The 21,505-nt window shown below is 42.1% G+C and overlaps 3 protein-coding genes and 2 non-coding genes across 6 annotated transcripts; 4 read left to right on the top strand and 1 right to left on the bottom strand.

The window, feature by feature from the left end:
* The first annotated feature begins 669 nt into the window (after positions 1-669).
* On the top strand, positions 670-5,689 carry ddx52 (DEAD (Asp-Glu-Ala-Asp) box polypeptide 52). Its single transcript, XM_058626413.1, has 15 exons — positions 670-786; positions 1,023-1,284; positions 1,568-1,686; positions 1,777-1,962; positions 2,061-2,204; positions 3,365-3,476; positions 3,562-3,634; positions 3,725-3,928; positions 4,050-4,140; positions 4,226-4,348; positions 4,442-4,592; positions 4,899-4,974; positions 5,061-5,132; positions 5,226-5,462; positions 5,566-5,689. The coding sequence occupies exons 1-15, from the start codon at positions 700-702 to the stop codon at positions 5,600-5,602; spliced, it is 1,974 nt and encodes a 657-aa protein (XP_058482396.1). The 5' UTR covers positions 670-699; the 3' UTR covers positions 5,603-5,689.
* Positions 5,690-6,619: 930 nt separating this feature from the next.
* Positions 6,620-8,745, top strand: rpl23a (ribosomal protein L23a). Its single transcript, XM_058627402.1, has 5 exons — positions 6,620-6,719; positions 7,775-7,955; positions 8,149-8,325; positions 8,437-8,506; positions 8,684-8,745. Exons 1-5 carry the CDS (start codon positions 6,695-6,697, stop codon positions 8,696-8,698), a joined length of 468 nt encoding a protein of 155 aa, XP_058483385.1. The 5' UTR covers positions 6,620-6,694; the 3' UTR covers positions 8,699-8,745.
* LOC131459045 (small nucleolar RNA Z17) lies at positions 8,005-8,076 on the top strand. Its single transcript, XR_009240193.1, has one exon. It is a non-coding gene; the product is annotated as a small nucleolar RNA Z17 (small nucleolar RNA).
* Positions 8,549-8,613, top strand: LOC131459041 (small nucleolar RNA SNORD42). The gene has a single exon (XR_009240189.1). It is a non-coding gene; the product is annotated as a small nucleolar RNA SNORD42 (small nucleolar RNA).
* Positions 8,746-9,224: 479 nt separating the features above from the next.
* birc2 (baculoviral IAP repeat containing 2) lies at positions 9,225-15,053 on the bottom strand. 2 transcript variants are annotated; one of them, XM_058627399.1, is made up of 13 exons: positions 14,840-15,053; positions 12,577-13,960; positions 12,220-12,500; positions 11,733-12,032; positions 11,323-11,599; positions 11,047-11,146; positions 10,842-10,920; positions 10,714-10,756; positions 10,393-10,635; positions 10,218-10,316; positions 9,984-10,139; positions 9,772-9,813; positions 9,225-9,687 (listed from the first exon to the last, which is right to left on the bottom strand). In XM_058627399.1, exons 2-13 carry the CDS (start codon positions 12,668-12,670, stop codon positions 9,494-9,496), a joined length of 1,908 nt encoding a protein of 635 aa, XP_058483382.1. In that variant the 5' UTR covers positions 12,671-13,960; positions 14,840-15,053; the 3' UTR covers positions 9,225-9,493. The 2 variants fall into 2 exon arrangements, with proteins under 2 accessions (XP_058483382.1, XP_058483383.1); XM_058627400.1 differs by lacking the exon at positions 14,840-15,053 and adding an exon at positions 14,326-14,721.
* Positions 15,054-21,505: the final 6,452 nt, after the last annotated feature.

Consider the following 21,505-nt stretch of genomic DNA (forward strand, 5'->3'; position numbering starts at 1 on the left):
TTTATTATATATGAACATGCTTTATTTGTTTGTTTTTCTGTGATTCAATCTGTGTTTAACGTCGAGCCATAATTCATAGATGTGTGACGCAACGTGTGTGTGTGTGTGTGTGTGTGTGATAATGTACAAGGACATTGTTCTCATTATCACACAGTAAAGGGAATAAAATAGTGAGTGGATCATAAATCCCACAATCAGAACAACGATGTGACGTCACACTGATGTGTACTGGACTGACGGTAGACGTCACACTTCTACATCCTTCATGTTTGCTCTCTCACATCATGATGCTGCTCCTCTGGACTTGACCTGAATGCACATTATATTTCACCTGTTCCTTATTTAGTCAGAATTTCGTTGAGCCCAAGATATCTTTTTTTATAATAAAAGATAATTGAGACCAAAAATGAAGAACAGGAGTTGACTTTTCTATCTTCCGTCAATAAATGATCTTGGACGTTCCGTTTTATGTTCGTATAAAATACTTATTGAGTAACAAATATTTTTAATAAAGGGCAATTCACAATAGATTTAGTAAGAAAACGTTTCTTGTTTATGTTTCTGTTATTGTTTCAACAAGTTACCCAGATGTGCCTGGTGCGGCCGTAAGGGGGCGATATAGTGTATTACTGAGATGATTGACGATGCTGATTGATTAGTAATGCCTGGCTCGTCTGTGAGGACCACGCTGGAGAACAAATGGACGCTTTCGACTTGTTTCGTAAACTCGGAGCCGGAGCTAAGTTTGACCTGAAGAGGTTTGGAAGCGACGCCGCTCGATTTAAGGTAAACATAACATTAATAATTAAGGTAAACACAACATTAATAAAACTTGAATTAACTATGATTTTAGCAGCAGCAGCAGCGTGAGCCTGATCCTCTGCTCCATTTGTTTTGGCTAGCACATGTTTGTACTAGCATGGAATTCGCTGTTCCCGTGTTTGTTTTGGACATTTTGGACATGATAGAAGGTGAGGGGACACAGATGAGACACATTCACGACTCCTGCTTCATTTTTGTAGATTATCAGGACTCACGGAGGGGAAGCGTCCTCAGATCCTCTCTCCTCAATCGATTACTTCAGTACAGGAGCGGCCAATGGAGCCCAGAGCAGGAGCAGTGGACTGGATGAGGAAGAGGAAGGAGTAGGAAGAGTAGACGAGGATGAGGAGGGAAGTGATGGTGATGATTCTGGTGCAGGAGTCAAACGGAAGGGAGGACATGAAGAGAGTGGAGCGAGGACAAAGAAGAAAAAGAAAAACCCCAAAGGAAACCAGGTGGACGGTAAGAGTGGACAATGATTCAGTATCACAGTAAAGATACTCTACATTAATGTGTGAATGTTTGTCTCTGTGATGGACTGCTGACCTGTCCGCGCTGTGACCACGACATTTCGTTGTATAATGACGATAAATATTTGAATAATCATGACTCTACAAAACATTCAGAGATCTCAAATCTCCCACCAAGGACGCTCAGTTTGTGATAGTGTCAGTAAACTCTGTCTTGATGTGGTCGTTCATCTCTTCTCTTAACCTCCCTGCTGTGTTTTGTGAACGTTTAAAAGATGCGGGTGGAAGTGGAATCACCTGGACGTCCTCACTGGACAGAAAGATCCAGAACCTGCCGAGTCACGAGAAGGAGAAAAACTCTGTGAAGAGGCTGAAGCATCTTCATCAGCAGAAGGTGCTCACTGTGACGCAGACGAACACACAGTCGGAGGTTTTTGATTTGTTCACCGAGCCTCATGTTCTGCTTCTTCATATGCGATGGCAGGTGAATCGTATTCGCTCTCAACACCGCATCAACGTCCACGGCTCTGACGTTCCTGACCCGCTGTGTACATTTGAGGAGCTGCAGTCTGAGTATCGCCTCAACCCGCGCGTCCTTCAGAATCTCACAGACGCAGGATTGACTTCACCGACACCGATACAGATGCAGGCGGTACCGCTCATGATGCACGTGAGTACTGACGTTCACGTGATTAGTAAACCACACACACACACACACACAGAGTCTGTGGGTCTGTTATTGATTCGCTGTGATCATCTCGGCCTCAGAACCGTGAGCTCCTGGCCTGCGCTCCCACTGGATCCGGAAAGACTTTGGCTTTCTGTCTCCCGCTGCTCGCTCACCTGCAGCAGCCGGCAAACCTGGGCTTCAGAGCCGTGATCATCTCCCCGACCAGGGAACTGGCCAGCCAGGTACACACACACACACACACACACACACATTATATGTATATTGGGGAAACAGGCGTATTTTCTGGCACTTTGGCATGACCTGAAACTGTATTTTTTCTAAAGGTGACATAGGATGCTCATATCGCACATATATGTTGGTTATGGAGGTCTACTTAACTAATTAACATGTTAACTAATTAACTCAAAGAACTCAAAATCCTCCTCGTCGCTGCGAAGGAGCAGATCGAAATATCTCCTCACTGAGGCTACGTTTACATGATGACGGTCTGAACAGAAGACGCAAAGGTGGCGTCGTGAGCAGATCTGAGCAGAGTTTTGCATCTTGGCAGTGTAGACGGAGACGCTACGCCGGAGCGTATTCAAGTTTTCCACTCTGGAGGGTGGTTTCAGATTTTGTGTTTTTAAGCCCTCAAAACGCCGTCACCATCTAAACGAAAAGCACTTTAAAATATTTTGTCGTTTTTACCCACAAGCGTCCTCGTGTGAACGGGGCCCGAAGCTCTCGTTTCAGACCAAAATCACACCCCCAGAACGCAGATTGTGCTGTGATTGGCCAGCCAACGAGAGCTTTCACACTGTCCTGTGATTGGCCAGGTACCTGGAAGTGATGTAATTAGCAGGTCAGACATTTTAAAAGTGCGTTTATGTGAGTGATGGCTGTTGAGGAGATTTGATGATCAGGTGAGACGACCAGGGAGTCAGAGGTGAGTGAAGCTGAAAAGCTTTATTGGAAGCAGAACTGAGGCGTCCTCGGTCAGTCTGCCTGTGAGTCCCAGAGTGACGGTGTCTAAAGGCTTTTGGAGGTTTTTCTCTGTGAGTTATCAGTCCTCAGGTCAGGCACAGTGAAAATATAAAGACACATGACTGAGGCCTCTGTGATGAGACAGTTGCAGCTGACGCCGCCCTGAGTCGTTTAGGTTTGTGCTTAGGAATGAGTTTTTCTCTTCTAATGGCTGAGTTCCATTTAGCTTCCACAGTTTGAGGGAAGTGAAGGAAGTGAACAGAGCCATCTTTAATGTTCTCCTTCAGGGGCATCTGCTGTTTTGAGATGATGAAACATCCAGACACTGAAGTGTTGACAGAAAGTAACTTGTGAATGATTTGTTAACAGGTTACAGAGTGGTGTGTGTTTTCAGCTTGTTTTCAAACTTGTGTTGTAGACGCACAGAGAGCTGCTGCGTCTGTCAGAGGGAGTCGGCTTCAGAGTTCACATCATCGACAAAGCTTCACTGGCAGCCAAGAAATATGGACCACAGTCAAACAGAAAATATGGTAAGTAAAAAAAAAAAGTGCAGAAAAGGGAACGTTGATTGTTCTTCCTCGTTTTTTCCTTCACACGCTGTGTGTATGTGCTCAGACGTCCTCGTCAGCACGCCCAACAGACTCGTCTTCCTCCTGAAGCAGGATCCTCCAGCTCTGGACCTCAGCAGGTGACCTCTCATCAGCCTGCTCACGGCTCTGTGTGTGTGTGTGTGTATTAAATGTGACATGGTTGTTGTTGTTGTTGTGCTGCTGTTCAGTGTGGAGTGGCTGGTGGTCGATGAGTCTGATAAGCTGTTTGAAGACGGTAAGTCGGGTTTCAGGGAGCAGCTGGCGACCGTGTTTCTCGCCTGCTCCAACCCAAAGGTGCGCAGGGCTTTTTTCAGCGCCACCTGCACAGCAGACGTGGACCAGTGGTGCCGCCTGAACCTCGACAACCTGGTGTCGGTCAACATCGGACACAGGTAAACGTCTCCCTGTCACACTCAACTTACTATGGTGTGTGTGTGTGTGTGTGTGTGTGTGTGTGTGTGGGTGTGGCTTTGTTTCCACATTCTAAAAATCAATGTTTCATCATCGTGTCAGAAATACAGCGGTGGAGACGGTGGAACAGGAGCTGCTGTTTGTTGGTACAGAGAACGGCAAACTGGTGGCCATGAGGGACATCATTAAGAAGGTATGGACACATTTGAGCTGCTGCTGCTGCTGCTGCTTGTTCTTCTGTTTGTTCACTTGCTAAAGGATAAAGGTCTTTGTTTCAGGGTTTTCTGCCTCCCATGCTGGTGTTTGTTCAGTCTAAAGAGCGCGCACGGGAGCTTTTCCATGAGCTGGTGTACGAAGGCATTAATGTAGAAGTGATCCACGCAGACCGCACACAGCAGCAGGTAACACAGCGACACACAGACGCCGCTCGCTGTCTCTCTCTCGCTCTCACGCCGATGGTTGATCCTCCTCTCGTGTGGCTCTCGTGTTTCCAGAGAGACAACGTCGTCAGCAGTTTCCGCTCGGGTAAGATTTGGGTGCTGATCTGCACGGCTCTGCTCGCCAGAGGAATCGACTTCAAAGGAGTCAACGTCGTACTCAACTACGACTTCCCCACCAGTGCTGTGGAATACATCCACCGGATCGGTCAGTTCTAACTCTCAGACTCCACTCAGGTAGCGTTCATGTGTATACAGCAGCAGCACAGAGTGGGCGGGGACACAAGCTGAAAAACTGGCTTTTATGAGCAGGAGAATTGAGTTCTGAAACGTTGTTTAGGCTCGTCTTTGTGTTTTCAGCTGTCTCGCTGGGGTCTTATTACTGCTATATTGAGAAGTGGAGCTGAATCAGTATTATGTGAACTCATTTGACAATAGTTTGAATTTGTTTTGCACATATCACCGTTGGTAGTGATTTCTCTTTTTATTATATTATTATTTTACTGTTCCTCAGGTCGCACAGGTAGAGCTGGACATCAGGGGAAAGCCGTTACCTTCTTCACAGAAAACGACAAACCACTGCTGCGCAGGTGACACGAAAACTCACAAAATAAAAGAACAATTTCCACAACTTTTTTAGTTTTACACTCACTCTTTATTATTCTCTCTGTAACAGCATTGCAAATGTCATAAAACAAGCAGGCTGCCCTGTACCTGATTACATGGTCGGCTTCAAGAAGACACACAGGTAAAGATGATATTTAAGTTGTTTCTGCACATTTCTGTTGTGAGTTTGATTAGTTTCAGTTTCATGTGCTCGTGTGTATTTGTTTGTGTTCAGTAAAGAGAAACACAGACTTGAAAAGAGACCTCCCAAGAGAAACACCATTTGCACAACGCCTCGCTTCTTGATGAAGAAGAAGGAGGAAAAAGTACCGGCACTGAAAAGACAGAGGCAGGCAGACGGAGAAACAGAGTCAAAACAGCAAGGATTGAAGAAAAGAAATAAAAGGCCAAAAGAAAAGGGAACAGAAAAACAGAGGAAGGCTTCACTGAAGACGGGAGCAAAGTTAAAAAAGTGAGTTAAAAAAAACCATCATGTATTCATGCAGAATTATGAAATAATCGTCCTTTTTTTCAACAATAACTTTGAACACATCTTTCTTTTCTTTCTTTACTAGGAGAGGAGGGAAGAACAAGAAGACACCGGCAGAGTAAAGAAGACTGATGTGGACGTTTTTCCACATTTGTGCTTTGTATTATCAGAGTATAAAATAAACACTTTTTTATCTGTGTATATATAAATGTTCTCTATATATTTGTTACATCTGCAGACACTGACCGAACATTCCGACACACATTCTTATCAATCAAAATGACATAAGTGGTTATATCAAAGCAAGAAACACCCAAATCTAACTGAACAAGAAAACAGCCTGAAAAATCGAACCAAGTTAATGGTTCAATTACATAACAGCAGAAACACACAATAACATGTATTCATACCTTTAAAGTGACACATTCAGCTCATTGTAGATGATGTTACTGCACATTTGAATTGGAAAAATAGTGGAAATCCTCACATTTTAGACTTAATTGTACAAAGAGTGTTCTCTAAACATGAATACGAATGAAAACGTTGTGTTCAGCACACTGGTGTCTACTAGTGTACTGAAATCAGACATTTTTACTATACAGTTGTAGAGGGAATGTTAAAAGTTAAAAGTCCCATAATTGCACCTTTTTATGGGAAATATCACTTTTGAGATGTAATAAAAACAAAACATTCCATAAGTTCTGACCAGGACCGACTAGGTTGTGTTCAGCACATCTCTGACTACTGTCGTACTTTAAATCAGACATTTTTACTATACAGTTGTAGAGGGAATGTTAAAAGTTAAAAGTCCCATAATTGCACCTTTTTATGGGAAATATCACTTTTGAGATGTAATAAAAACAAAACATTCCATAAGTTCTGACCAGGACCGACTAGGTTGTGTTCAGCACATCTCTGACTACTGTCGTACTGTAAATCAGACATTTTGACTGTACAGAGAGATATCAAGTTAAAGCAAAAAATTCATCAACTTTCATGTGTGATTAAAAACTAAATTTTCCATAAGTTGTAGACTAGAAATGGGAAATTCCTAACAAACTTCACAAAACGATGAAATCCAAGGTAGAAAATACAGCTAACATCTGTGTACTGAATAAAGGGGGTTATCCACTCTGCTATCGCGATACCTTCTTCATGAGATCTCGCCCGTGCATTATACTGCGGGAATCCCCACACAGTCTTCCTTTCTCAACATGGCACCGAAGGCGAAGAAGGAAGGTTCGTCAATCTTGTCATTTTGAGTGAATAAATGTCACTATTTGTCGTCATTAATGCCGCGCGGCTCCTGTAAATGTCCATAGAATTCAAAGATGGAGTCACCTGGTTTAAAACTATCTCACTATCTCGCTGTCAACTGTTTAAATATGTAGGTTAACGCAAGTCGTGTCTCCGGCATGGACGAGGGAACGTGATGCTAGGCTAATGTTAGCACATCAGCGTTGATATTGTTGACCAATGACTCGCTCAGTCGTAAGGGATGCATCGATTGTTTTTCTATATTTACTGCCAATTATTGACTCATCGAAATCAGTAAATATCCATATATTGTGGATAGCGACTCATTGTAACGCAGTTAGCGTAGGCTAAGCTGTCTTTGCCGTAGTGTGGTAACTAGCTGCTTGTTAGCGGTACCCGCTGCACTAGTTACACGTGTAAACCGGTCAATGTTTTAATAAGGAAAATGAAATAAATCAGTTATCTATATCTATTGTCTATCCTCAACGTGTCACTTAAACGCTCCTGTTGGTGTTTTGGGATGGGCTTAAATATTCGTATGGTCACATGGCGATGGTGGATGGAATTCATGTGTTTTCTGTATTTATTAGTCATGAGATACATGTGCGGATACTGTTTGTTAAACGTGTTTATTACAAGACGTCTGGAATTGTGGTTCACTGCAGCTAAACCTCCGTCAGTCAGGTTGTGTAAATGTCAGCGTGTGGAACTAGATTTCTTCACCTCCATGAAGGAATGAACCAGTAACGTAAGCTCACTGTCAACATAAGCACTGCTGGTGTTTTGCTTGAACTTCCAAAGAACATATGCATATGTTCGTATTTGATTGTCTATACCCCACATTGATCCTGCATCCATGTTTGAAAGCTGTGCCACAAATGTGGGTAATCTTGTCAATGCAATAGCAACTGCTGTTAATGGGCTTATTTGTCTGTGTCAATATCTATCTATCTATCTATCTATCTATATGAAAGTGTGAATGAACCTACAGTTTAAACCGCTGCTTAACCATCTGCCAATGTGTGTTTCTATTTTAGCGGTCCCTGCCAAGACTGAGGCCAAGTCTAAGGCCCTGAAGGCCAAAAAGGCTGTACTCAAAGGTGTACACAGCCAGAGGAAGAAGAAAATCAGGACTTCTCCCACCTTCCGTCGCCCCAAAACCCTCCGTCTTCGTAGGCAGCCCAAGTATCCTCGCAAGAGTGCACCACGCAGGAACAAGTGAGTTTCATTGAGTACATGTTCTCTCCAAATGTTCACGGATTAAAACGGTGCATATGATGGTACTAGCGATCAAAGTATGACAAAACATGATTCCAGCTTTATATATCACTGATGCACCTAACCAAAGTTATCTTAGTGTTTGATCCAGTGTCTGTCTTATTGAGATGTTGCTTTGATATTTTTTCTAAAGGCTGGATCACTATGCCATCATCAAGTTCCCCTTGACGACAGAGTCTGCAATGAAGAAAATTGAAGACAATAACACACTGGTGTTCATCGTTGATGTCAAAGCCAACAAACATCAGATCAAGCATGCCGTCAAGAAGCTGTACGACATTGACGTCGCCAAAGTCAACACACTCATCAGGTACAAACTCAGTCTTAACTCTCACAGTAAACAAACATTGATTACAACATTCACTTTCATTTGTCAGTTGATTGTGTCTTATTGCCTCTGTTTTATTTCGACATGGTTCAGGCCCGATGGCGAGAAGAAAGCGTACGTTCGTCTGGCACCAGATTACGATGCGTTGGATGTTGCAAACAAGGTGAGTCCATGATTGTATTTACTTTCTAAAGTTGTCGGCCCTGTGCATGTGATGTGAAATTTAAAATGTCTGAATGTCTGATGCATTCAAAGGAACCACTGATGCCAGTAAATACTGCTGCAGACGTGTTGTGTCACTGAACTCAGTGTAACTTCATGTCGTCTCTTTCCTCCTCAGATTGGCATCATCTAAACTGTGGCTAAAGAGACTTGTGGAGTAATAAATTTATATAAACTAAATGTGATCAGTGTCCGAGTGTTTGTAAGAGTAACTGAGTTCGCCTGTTTGAGTTACAGTTTGGAAAATTTGTTTCACCTTTTTATTAAATTTAGCAGATGAGCAGTAGAAGCAGAAGTCTTCCTCAAGACATTTATCTTAAATAATCTGGATTTAATACATTTGTTTAGATTCATTCAGTTTAACACCATGCTGTTAAATAGATACAAATTAGTCCAAGACCATTTCTGGTTTCTTTTAAAAGAACAAAGGCACAAGTCCTGTTTTTTATTTTGAAGGAAGAAACCACTATTAGCTACATTTGGAAATGTAAGTCTTTGAAGATGGTATCATTTGTCTTTACTGTATTCAAGATGAATTAACATTTGCTAATGTAAATTGCTCAACTATGGCCACAAACTAAAACCGCAGAACTTCTATTAGTCATTTTATGAACTGATTTGTATCCTTGTGTTTTAACGAATAACTGATACACAGGTCATTTGATTGAAGAGTTTTATTCCCATACTTTTTCCTTGTGATGTTAAGGCTATGATATCAACCAGAAACAACCTGTTATGTGATCGATTACAGTGGTAATGTCTGTGCGTTTAATCTGGTCATTCAAATTAAACGTCTTCAGTAAGATTACAATCAAAGGAGTGTCGCATATTAAATGACAAGAAAAAGCAAATCGGTAAATATCAGTTTAAATATCGTATTGCTTACATTCAATCACATGTTTGTGACAACACTGCGGCGGGAGCATGTTTATGAGAGGAAGGTTCGGACTGTGCCTTTAACCAAACCTCTGCAGATCGGGCACTTTCTCAGTGACGGTGCACACTCTTTGCACACCACCAGATGGCCACACGGGATGAAGACGATGTTGACTTCTTTGTCCATACACACCTTACAGGTACGCTCCTCCTGTAAGCGCCGCAGCTGCTCCTCCATTGGAAGATCTGCAAACAAAAGTTTTACAATGTCAAGTCCACATTGGAGCTGGCAGGATTGATGTCCTGTGAAGTTTAGATCTGCATTCACACCTGATAAATCTTGGCTTGGAGAAGTTGCTTCATTTGACTGAGCTGAAAATGAAACGGGACACATGTTTAAAAAAAACAACCCATAATTAAGTTATTTACTAAGCAAGAAAAATATTGTTAGTTGCAGACCAGAATAACAAAGATGTGGGATAAACCACTGGAATGGTTTAATCCAGTTTCAGTACTGTTGGTGCCCGCGCGTAAATGATTACCCATGAGATCTCTGAGCAGGTGGACGTCGTTTTTCTGGATCCAGTTGCGAAAAACCTCAGCCGCAGCGTTTCCCTTTGTGAGGACAAGCTCTATCAACCTGGCAGTTTGCTGCTGTGCCGTGGTCTGTGCCTGAAGACCGCTGTACTCCTCAGCCGCTGCAGGGGAATGGGAAGGAGTATTAGTCTAGTAAAAAAGAAAATGGCTTTATCATAACATAAATGCGATAAACATACATAAAACATTTTGCTCTCTCAAATGCTCCAACACTGGCTCGACACTCTTCAGACGCTGGATCAGCGCCGCCTGGTGTCTCTTCACAAACGTGAAACCATCTGAAACAAAAGAACGTGCATTCACTGATCTGAGAACAGCTGATAGTTCCAGTGTCACTGGAAAATCTTCACACACCTGATGCCATTGCCTCTGCCAGCATCTCTCGCTCCTCCTCCCTTTTTTGGTCCTCGGCACTCAGCAGGTCTGACACCAGCTCCTGGACTGTTCTGTAGTTCTCTCCACTGGTCAGAATCTTGCTCTGGACCGTTTGTTTGACGAGACCTCTCTCAAAGCCCATTTCTAAAGCAGACTTAATCACAGGAGTGTTCATCATGACAGCGTCTTCAGATCGCTCCTCTCCTGGACCAAGGTGAACCACTGAGGAGGAGTGAATGGATGAGTCGAGCTGAACAAACATCATTTAGCTCTGAAAGTCATTTTACATTTCACACTCACCTGGAGGATCCACAAACTCTCTGCTTTCTCCATTTGTTAAAAGCTTTTGGGAAGAAATGGAACATAAATCATAGTTAGTGACCAACTTTATTAATCCAAATGATTCTACCCTGCTGATCTCTACTGACCTGCTCAAACAGCCGAGGGAAGCGAGCTTGGATCTGGTGAACAAACTCTTGTCCTTTCTCCTGGAGCAAATACTCACACCTGAAATTAACCAGACACAAAAATACACTTCACATAAACTACTGCTCCTCATGTGTATTTAAGAGACCCTTTAAGTTTGAAATGTCAAGACAGTTCGCAAAATAAACCCAGAACCACAACACTTACCGAGGAAACCACTTGGCATGTTCTACCCAAGGATCATCTCCACACTCCCAGCACCGCAGACCTCCATCACAGCAGAAACACTTGACGTCATCGTTACGACCTTCAGGCCAAAAAACAGAGTGAGGATTCAGGGCTCGTTCTATGGAACACGGTTCTTCACGACCTACTTGAATATATCGCAATTTTTTTTACTTGTAATATTTTGTAGTAGTGACACTTGGGTCTCATATTTCCCTGTGGGGAAAATAGAAAATGTTCATCATGTATCATCCATACCTACATAGTAGAAGCCAGCTTTAGCCAGCTGATCAGGCCGGACAGGTATGCGAGAAGGCCAGTTAATAAAGGTGAGCAGTCGCTCTTCGTTCTGCTGCATGGCAGGGTTGGAGACGTTACTGAGAGCCGGACCTCCTGCTGACAGTTGGGACGTCGCTGCTCCTGCCGCCCCGGCCAGTGACACATTGTCAGCTCTGTCCCCGCGGACAAAGCGACAGTTTGGATAATGTCTCTGGTGTTCGGACACAGCTCTGTCACCTGGCTCCCAGTTACTCAACTGCAAATATGTATAAAAAAAATAAAGTGGATGTACCTGCTGCCCACCTCTGACATATCTAAATATGCCTGCACTTGTTAACACTCTTTTCCTGTTAGTAGGTGTTTTTGCCTCCTCAGAACAGCGATCTCACCTGTCCTCCGCAGCTAAAGCAGGCCACGCGGTCACCTTGGCCTAAATAGTAGAAGCCCGCCTTGGCGAGCTCTGCAGGGGTGATGATGGACAGAGTCCATGAGTGGAAGGACTCCAGGCGCTCCTGCTCTCTGCGCATACTCGGGTTGTGACACGTTGGCCTCTGGTGCGACATGTCCTCTACTCCACGGGAGCTGAGTGGGCTGGAGGGTGGCGGAGCAGAAAAAGCCATGTTCATGTATCCCAGTGGCTCTTCACCTTGGCTTATCGTGTTAGGAGCAGCTGGGCCTGGACCAGACAGCTAGAGGAAAAATGTAAGTAAAACACTATGAACATACTCACTGAGATGTACAACAGAAACCTCTAATGTGTACTTTTTTATTAGAGTTCTGAATGCAGTTTCAAGTATAGATTCTGTCATAAAAAATCACAGCTATTTTCATACAGGTTAAAATAGTACGTCCCTTATTTTGTAAGGACTTTCTTACTGGTATGGCTGGAGCAATGCGGAGTGGGGAAAAAGCAGAGTGAGATGAAGAAAGCAGGTTGGCTGTTGATGGGAGGCTCTGAATGAAGGAGCAGGTGGGAGACAGCTGTCTGTGTCTCTCTGTAGGACAATCTCCGGCCTGCCAGCCGTCTGCTGTCACATTGCACCTGAAACACTGCACACGGTCGCCCACGCCGGTGTAGAACCAACCAGCCCGCGCCAGACTTCGCTCTGTGACTCCGGAGGTCGGGAAACGGGCAAAAGTAGAGATGCGGAAGAGTTCTGCAGATGAAAACATTATCATGGTGATACATCTTCCTGAGAACAGCAGATTATGATAAAAGAAAGAACCTGGTACCTGAGGAGTTGTCGTACTGGAGGTCTGTCGGAGGCCCATTCCGACACAGTTCCATTAAAAACGGGCTGTTTTTAAGCTGAACAAGAGTTTCCATTTTTAAATGTAGGTATTTCAATAAGAGGGAAAAGCGATGTCCTTTGAAAGGAGAGAGGTTTGAGAAAATCCAAGGTCTTGCCCTCACACACACACACACTCACACACACACACACACACACACTCACACTCACACATTCACACCGAACAGCAAATGGTTCAAAAAAGATAAGCGGGAGGGAGTGAGAGGTTGAACTGTGACTAAGAAAGTGAGGCTTCCATAATAGTGAAACTTAAAAGGTCTTTTACAGAGGAAACAAAACTACCAGTCCAGCAGACACATTAGTGGATAAAGTCCTTTTTCAGTTACAGGAGCAGTAAAAATGTTGAAATGTGTCCTTGTACTCAGATCACCCAGCATCACTATCTTGTACCTTGATAGCAGACATGTTTAATACACTGCCTGGCCAAAAGAAAAGAAATTCCAGCACACCCCAAAGATTCTCAATGGGATTAACATCTGGTAAATCCACGTGAGAACATGATGTCATCTTCCTCCTTGAACCATTTTCACAATTTGAGCCCCATGAAACCTGCTCATTCAGTATATTTAGGTATTAAAAACCAAACTGAAGCTACCCTAGATCCTACTGCTGCCTGGGTTTGCAGCACGGTCAGAACAAGAATGGAGTTTGCGTGTTCTCCCTGTGTGTGTGTGCGTGCATGGATTTTCTCCGTCCAAAAACATGCAGATTTAAGGATTAGGCTAAATTGGTTTACCCTGCCTTTTGCCCCACATCAGCTGGGATTGGCACCAGCAACCCTGCGACCCTCATGTGGACGGATAAAGTGGTAGTAGATTGATGAATGAATGAATGATTTAATCAAAATCTTAAGTGATCTCAACCACTATCCTTCCATGATTTAATGATGCTTTGGACACTTCTTAACCCAATTTTAGATTCAGAAATCTCCATAATTTGGTGATCACTGGATACGTTTTCCAACATGGTTGTCAAATTAGAAGCCAATATTTTCATCAATTAAGGTTGAAATAAACAGTTAAATGTACTTTTTCTTGGCCAGACAGTGTATTATTATCCGACAGTTCCAACCTCACACATGGTAAGTGATTGTGTACCAACAAAAAATAAATAATAATTGAAGCTTCATGCACACACATACACACACAGACCAAGGTATACCTGATCTCAAACCCCTCCCCCCATGTTGGACATCACTTTTGAGGGTGTCTAAGCCTCCATAATTGAATAATTAAAGCCTAATAAGAAAAGATGTTTCCTCCTATGATGGGGACAATGGACTTCCTTAAGTTTTATGGTGGCAGCACCTGCAGAATTAAAAAAAACAAAATCAAATAAACAAAACAATAATATGTAAAAATATGCATAGATAATTTTCGGAAGATGTTAATCTTTTACAGGTTCATTGTTTCAATAATCAGCACTCACATTTATATAACTACACTTATTAATATTGAACTGTCAGACGGTTTATTGTTGTCCCAACTCTGGCTTGTAATCGTACCTGTTAATCTAACACAAAAACATGACCAACTAATGTAGACCAGATTCACCAATAAACGCTCATTAAATGAACTAAACACAAATGTTCTACTTGATTTGAAAACAAATGAAATAACGTAGACACACATAATGCGTGTTGTGATTGAAGTGGAGCAGTTTATAGTCTTACTGTTTTGTAGAAAATCACTCAATGTCCCTTCCAATAAAGTGCCAACCGAGCACGAGGCCAATCATACGACAAATAGACGGTAACACAAGGACTGAAGTGATGAATCGCGTGTGTCAGTGACTGTGTGGCAGCTCGGTACTTTCCTCGGTTATTCACCAGACTCTTCCTGTTGTGACGCACGTCCAACCATTAGCTTCTCTCAGCATAGCTTCCACAGCTAACGTTAGCCACGTCGTTTCACACTTGAGGTTTAGTTTAATTTTAATTCAACGTTCAATTAAAATGAGTTTGTCATTATTGTGTGACAGAATCACGCGCTGTCTCACACACACAATAACGTCTACGCACATTAGCCTTAGCTTAGCGTCTGCTAACACAACGCTAAGGCTAACAACAGCCAAACGCAATTCACTATAATTAAGTGCAGAAATGCGGAGAGAGGACGCGAACATGGCGCACAAAGAGCGGACGTAGTCGCGGGTGCCCTCTGTTCCCGGTGCTATGACACACTCACCCTTCAGTGGCCGCGGAAAGTCCCGGTAACGACGGAGCTTCTCGGCAGAAATGACACACCGATACCCCGCGCTGTTACTTCCGGTTACCCGAGGAAAACGAGACGAGAAAGATGACGAACACTGGTGAGAAATTCCTCAGGTAAATCCCTTAAGTAAAAAGTAAACCTCTTAAGTAAAAGGTAAAACCCCTTACGTGATCACTGTGCTTTTACGGGTTGTAACCGTTTATAACCGTTTCATTGCTGTCTGATTCAAGGCATATTAGTTTTCGTTCGTATAGTGAACGAAAACTAAAATTAAAAAAAAACATTTTCGTTAACTGAAATAAAAATAAGAACTAACTGAAGCTGAATTGTGTGTTTATAAAACTAACTAATATTAACTAAAATTGTAGTGAAAATGTCTTTGTAAATTAATTTCATAAATAAATAATCCTTCTGGCTTCATATGAAGTGCATTTATTTTTTCTTGTCTGCAATTTGGAAAGGTTTTATTTTCATTCATAATAAAGTGTCTGACTGCAAGTTAACATAATATTCGGTATGTAGTTAATTGGGTTGAGACTCACAAACAATGTGATGTGTCTCACAAGGGTTATTAATTCTTATTATTTATGTTATGTTTATGTGTGTCTATTTTTTTTTTTCATCTAACCTCAGCTCTATGATGCTATGGGTTAGCAGATTTGTTTCAGTGATTTTTGATCATTTGTCCTAATAAAATGGTAAAAAAGTAAATCTAAGCATTTACAAAAATAAAAACCAGCAAACCTGCCCTACAAACTAATTAAAACAATTTTGAAGGTGACATAGACCGGAAGCTCCAATTAACGCTGCGTTTGTGTGTGTATCTGCGTCATTACCTCGTTTATGAAACCCTAAAGTTTCAGAACAAACAGTTCAGCCACTGCTGAGAAAATAGTGTTGTATTGTTTTCCTGGGCTCTGCGAAGCGGATCGACACTTCCTTAATTTGATGTCGTCATCAGAAATCCTCACCACCGTAGCGCCTCCCGGTGCGGGCACTAGTCCGGGCACATCCGGTTGCGTACATTCAACCGCAGAAGAAGAAGAAGAACTAGTCTCGTTGTAGCTGCTGAGATGCAGAGCATCCACCGTGCCAGAGGGGGAGCTGTGTATCTGAGAGCTGGCCTATCTATTACGTCACTTCCAGGTACCTGGCCAATCACAGGACAGTTTTAAAGCTCTCGTTGGCTGGCCAATCACAGCAACTGTTTGGTCTGAAACAGCGCGGCTGACGAGAGCGTCAGTGAGGAGATATTTTGATCGGCTCGTTTGCAGCGATTAGGAGGTTTTTAATCATGAAAACATGTTAATATATGTAAGTAGACCTCCATAACTAACATATATGTGTGATACAAGCATTCGATGTCACCTTTAAAAACAAAAAGTCAAAACTAAATAAAAAACGAGAACCAATGAAAAATCCCAAATTATTATAACCTTGGTCTAAATGTGTATTTCTACGTGTCTATAATGCAATTCTTAACCAAACTTCAAATTTGAGGCGGGAAAAAGTATTTTACAAGGAAAATACAAAATTGAAATAAAAATCTTTAAAGTTTGCAAAGGTTATAGGTTTTGACAGCTTTTATATTTGTACAGTCACAAACTGAATAGACATTGCTTGAAAAAAATTGTTTTGATATATTAATATAAAATGTGGTTAGTATAATAGATAAATTAATCAAATACAATTGTGAACCAGGACTGCATGCAGTCATGATAGGGCCCTCACATCCCCCGCAAGTCTGGGAGTGCAGCTGTTCCATGACCTCACTGTCTCCCTCCCTCACTCAACAGTCTTCCCTTTTTTCTCTAATACATTTTTTTTATGTCTGTAAGACAAATGCACTCGGACAAGGTTTGCTCATTGATGTAGGGTGCAAATCACCAAAATGGATGCCAACAATTCAAAATGTCAGACTTCCTGTTGAGTTGAGGCCATTGGTTACTGTCAACTTTTTTGTTTGTCTTGGTCGATAACATCTTACCACTAAGTTACACCTAATACTGTGGAACTCAATTTTGCCTCTGTTTTCCCCTTTAGGGGGGCGCTATAGAGCCCTTGAGCAACACACGTGTCCGGAAACTATGTCAATATCGCAGTTTCGCAAGACCTGACCGCCATGCCAATTTTCCAAATTTTCAAAGGTTTTTATGCCCATGAACGCCCTCAAAAATGACCACGGATAGAATAAACATCTGAAAGATAACAACAGGTTCCTCGCATAAATTCGTCCCAGGAGCCATTTCGGTCCCTGCCATTCATGGCTCGGGCCCTAATTAACCTTTTTTCCAACATCAGTGAATCCAAACAAGTATATCTCTCCATAACATGTAGGGTAAATATGATCTGAACTATAAAACGTGAAGGTTTAGTCCAAAGATTTCTAAAGCTCTATGAAACATTGCAAATATGTCTGAGCAGATCGCTTAGCTGGTTAAAACTCTGACCAAGATTAGCAACTCAGGAAATTCAAAGCGTCAGGACCAATACCTCAGTCCAACAGAAGATGCGTAACATCAGGGAAGTGTTCTACAGCTCAGTAAGAATAGCTTGTGCTGTAAGAATAAGACTTGTATGTCTGAGGTTGTGAGTTAAAAATCTCATGATGAAATCTAGTTTTTCAATTCAAGATTCCATGTAAACATTGAAAAGATCTAAGAAAACATCCTACACTGTAGGAGCAGTTAGCTCAGGTGATAAGAACACTGCTGTTAAGTTCTCAGGTCATTTAATTCTTATAAAGAACAAGACATTTTTTAAGTTCAACATCCAAAGTAACGATTCGAGGGGAGACGAAAACTACCAAATGCTCCAGCAGTCAGCAAGGCCAAACTTCAGTTTCACAAGTGTGAGCTTAATCATATGCACAAGGTGGCAAGTTCAATTCCACACAGAAATTGGACTTTTTCAAATTTGGATGCAGTTGTGAAATGGAGCCTGATGGACCGGTACAACCCCACAGTTGTGGAATCTTCCTCGCCACCTTTCAGACTATAACAGCCTCATCGTTGTTAGAGTTTGAAAGATGGCGAGGAAGATTCCACAACCGCGGGGTTGTCCCGGTCCGGCAGGTTCTGTTCCAAAACCATATGTTTGCTCTGAACCTAATGACTCAGATGCTTTTTCAGTTTGAATTGAAAATTGGATTATAAATTTAGCTTCATCACAAAAGACCCCACATCAGTTACACAAGACAATGTCAAAGAGAAGAAGAAAGAAATCTTCATGTTGTATAGCTCTTTGTTTTTCACCATGACTTGACTTGACCTGGGTTCAATTCCTGAGAAGCACATGGATGTTTACAATCAATTTATCCTTAACAACCATTTCAAAACTCCAAGAACAAACTGTTTTTCTACTTGAAGGTCAAAGGTCAAAGGTGTGGTAAGAATAATACTTGTATGTTTGAGGTTAAGAGTTCAAATCTCACTGTGATATGTTTTGGTTTTTTTTTTAACCAGACATTGAAAATGAAGATTGAAAGGAGATGAAAACATGTGAATCTCTCAGGAACTCATGGGGCAGTGGCTGTGTTCACAACCACAATTAAGGTTGTTCAGTCCACAAGGTGACAAGTTCACTTCCACAGCCGCAGGAAGTAATAATCCTATTAGAAAAGTATACATATATCTCATGCCATTCTGTATCCTGAGTTTTAGTAGCCCATATATTGATTTAACATAAATACCTTGTGTGTGTGTACTGTATTCATTACATCTTGCTGTTCTGTTTAATGTTATTTGAAGCCCATGGTTATAATTATTCATAAATATGCAGTGTCATAATAACTACGTCTCTGACGTTTATAACAAACCAAACCGTTTGAAAATCGGTAGAAAATTGAGCAAGTTGTGGTTATTTAAAAAGTCCATGTACCACTACAACACATGTTATGGGTGAGGGAGCTGACTGTGGCAAGATGGCCGCCAGTGCGGACGTTCGACACTCCGCCATAAGACATCTAGCCTTTATATATCTCTATGCTTGGAACCACAACCGCAGGGAGGGGTTGTTGTGGTCCAGTGGGTTTGGTTCCAGAACTGCATGGAAGGTTCGCTTTTTCAAATGCGGGGTGGATCAAGTCTGGTGGGTCAAGTTCTGCATCCGCGAGGTTGATCCGGTCCAGCAGGTTCGGTTTCACAATCGCAAGGTTTTTCCGATCAGGTGGGTTCGGGTTTAATCCTGCAGATTAAACATGAACAGAACATAAATGAGTCTTGTGTGTGATGAATGTGTGAGCGTCAGTTTTCCACTGTATGCTTCAACTAGACTTGATTACAGAGATGTTCTAAGTGTGATAGTATGAGCTGTTATTGACACATTATCAGCACAGACAAATCACTGTTTACATCATTAAGACTGCTCTGTCATAGCATTGGCTATTTTTAATGCAGTGGTCTGCTGGGGCTGTGGATGCTCTGAGAGGGAGAGGAAGAGACTCAACTGACTGCTCAGAAGGGCTAGCTCAATCTTGGACTGTCCCCTGTACTCCATTGAGGGGGTAGGCCGAGCTGACTGCAATCATGGACAACCCCCCTCACCCCTACATGAGACTGTTGGGGCCTGAAGCAACAGACTGCTGCACCCGTGGGGCAAATAGGAACGGTACTGCAAGCCATACAACCGGACCGCTGTCAGGCTGTACAACTTTTAATGCAGCACTGTAACCATCTTCTCTTACACTGTAACCACCTCCACTTACACTGTAGCCACCTTCTCTTACACTGTAACCATCTTCTCTTACACTCTAACCACCTCCACTTACACTGTAACCACCTTCTCTTACACTGTCACCAGCTTCTCTTACACTGTAACCACCTCCACTTACACTGTCACCAGCTTCTCTTACACTGTAACCACCTTCTCTTACACTGTAACCACCTTCTCTTACACTGTAACCATCTTCTCTTACACTGTAACCACCTCCACTTACACTGTCACCAGCTTCTCTTACACTGTAACCACCTTCTCTTACACTGTAACCACCTTCTCTTACACTGTAACCATCTTCTCTTACACTGTAACCACCTCCACTTACACTGTCACCAGCTTCTCTTACACTGTAACCAGCTTCTCTTACACTGTAACCACCTTCTCTTACACTGTAACCATCTTCTCTTACACTCTAACCACCTCCACTTACACTGTCACCAGCTTCTCTTACACTGTAACCACCTCCACTTACACTGTAACCATCTTCTCTTACACTTTAACCACCTCCACTTACACTGTCACCAGCTTCTCTTACACTGTAACCACCTCCAATTACACTGTAACCATCTTCTCTTACACTGTAACCATCTTCTCTTACACTCTAACCACCTCCACTTACACTGTAACCACCTTCTCTTACACTGTAACCACCTTCTCTTACACTGTAACCATCTTCTCTTACACTGTAACCACCTCCACTTACACTGTAACCACCTCCACTTACACTGTCACCAGCTTCTCTTACACTGTAACCATCTTCTCTTACACTGTAACCATCTTCTCTTACACTGTAACCATCTTCTCTTACACTGTAACCACCTTCTCTTACACTGTAACCCTCTCCACCATCTTGTGCTAACTGCCTGTTCATTATCCTGTGTAATAGTCATATTATTTATATAGGTATTTATATTCGTACTGAGTCTGAATACATGATATTCACTATATTTATTTATGCATCTACCTGCATTGTGCAATATTTTTCTTCGAGCCTTCATTCATTGTATATAATGTCCATAACTGTTTTTGTATATAATGCACACAGACTGTCGTCCTTTTTTCTTTAATGCATTGCTTGTTTTGTGTTGTCTAATATTGCTGTCTGCACACATTGGGCTGAACTGATTTTTTTGCTGCTGTGAAAGGGATAAATAAAGTTTATCTTATCTTACTAAAAAAAAAACAAGTTTATCTTATTAAAAATAAAAACACACATTAGCTCCTCCTCCTCCTTCTCCAGGAAGTGCATAGGTTGTAGGACCTCCTACTCCATAAATAGAGGCCTGGATATGACATGTGTCCTCCTTTGTCCCCTTGTCTGCTGTTGTCTGATGTGTGTCATGTGTCGTTTTACTTCACTCAGTCTTCACTTGTTTTTACTTATTCACCTGAATGCTGATGATAATGACGATGATGATACTATACTATGACTTTTTTGACTGATTTTGGACGACATACTATACTATGACTTTTTTAGGTGATTTTGGACGACATACTATACTATGACTTTTTTGACTGATTTTGGACGACATACTATACTATGACTTTTTTAGGTGATTTTGGACGACATACTATACTATGACTTTTTTGACTGATTTTGGACGACATACTATACTATGACTTTTTTAGGTGATTTTGGACGACATACTATACTATGACTTTTTTAGGTGATTTTGGACGACATACTATACTATGAGGGGGCCACACGGTGGTGTAGTGGTTAGCACTCTCGCCTTGCAGCGAGAAGACCCGGGTTCGAGCCCCGGTTGGAACAAGGGCCTTTCTGCATGGGGTTTGCATGTTCTCCCCGTGTGTGCGTGGGTACACAGTCCAAAAACATGCAATGTGGGGATAGGTAAATTGGACACTCCAAATTGACCATAGGAGTGAGTGTGAGAGTGAATGGTTGTTTGTCTCTATCTG

The sequence above is a fragment of the Solea solea genome, chromosome 4 (assembly GCF_958295425.1).
Source record: "Solea solea chromosome 4, fSolSol10.1, whole genome shotgun sequence".
Taxonomy (NCBI): domain Eukaryota; kingdom Metazoa; phylum Chordata; class Actinopteri; order Pleuronectiformes; family Soleidae; genus Solea; species Solea solea.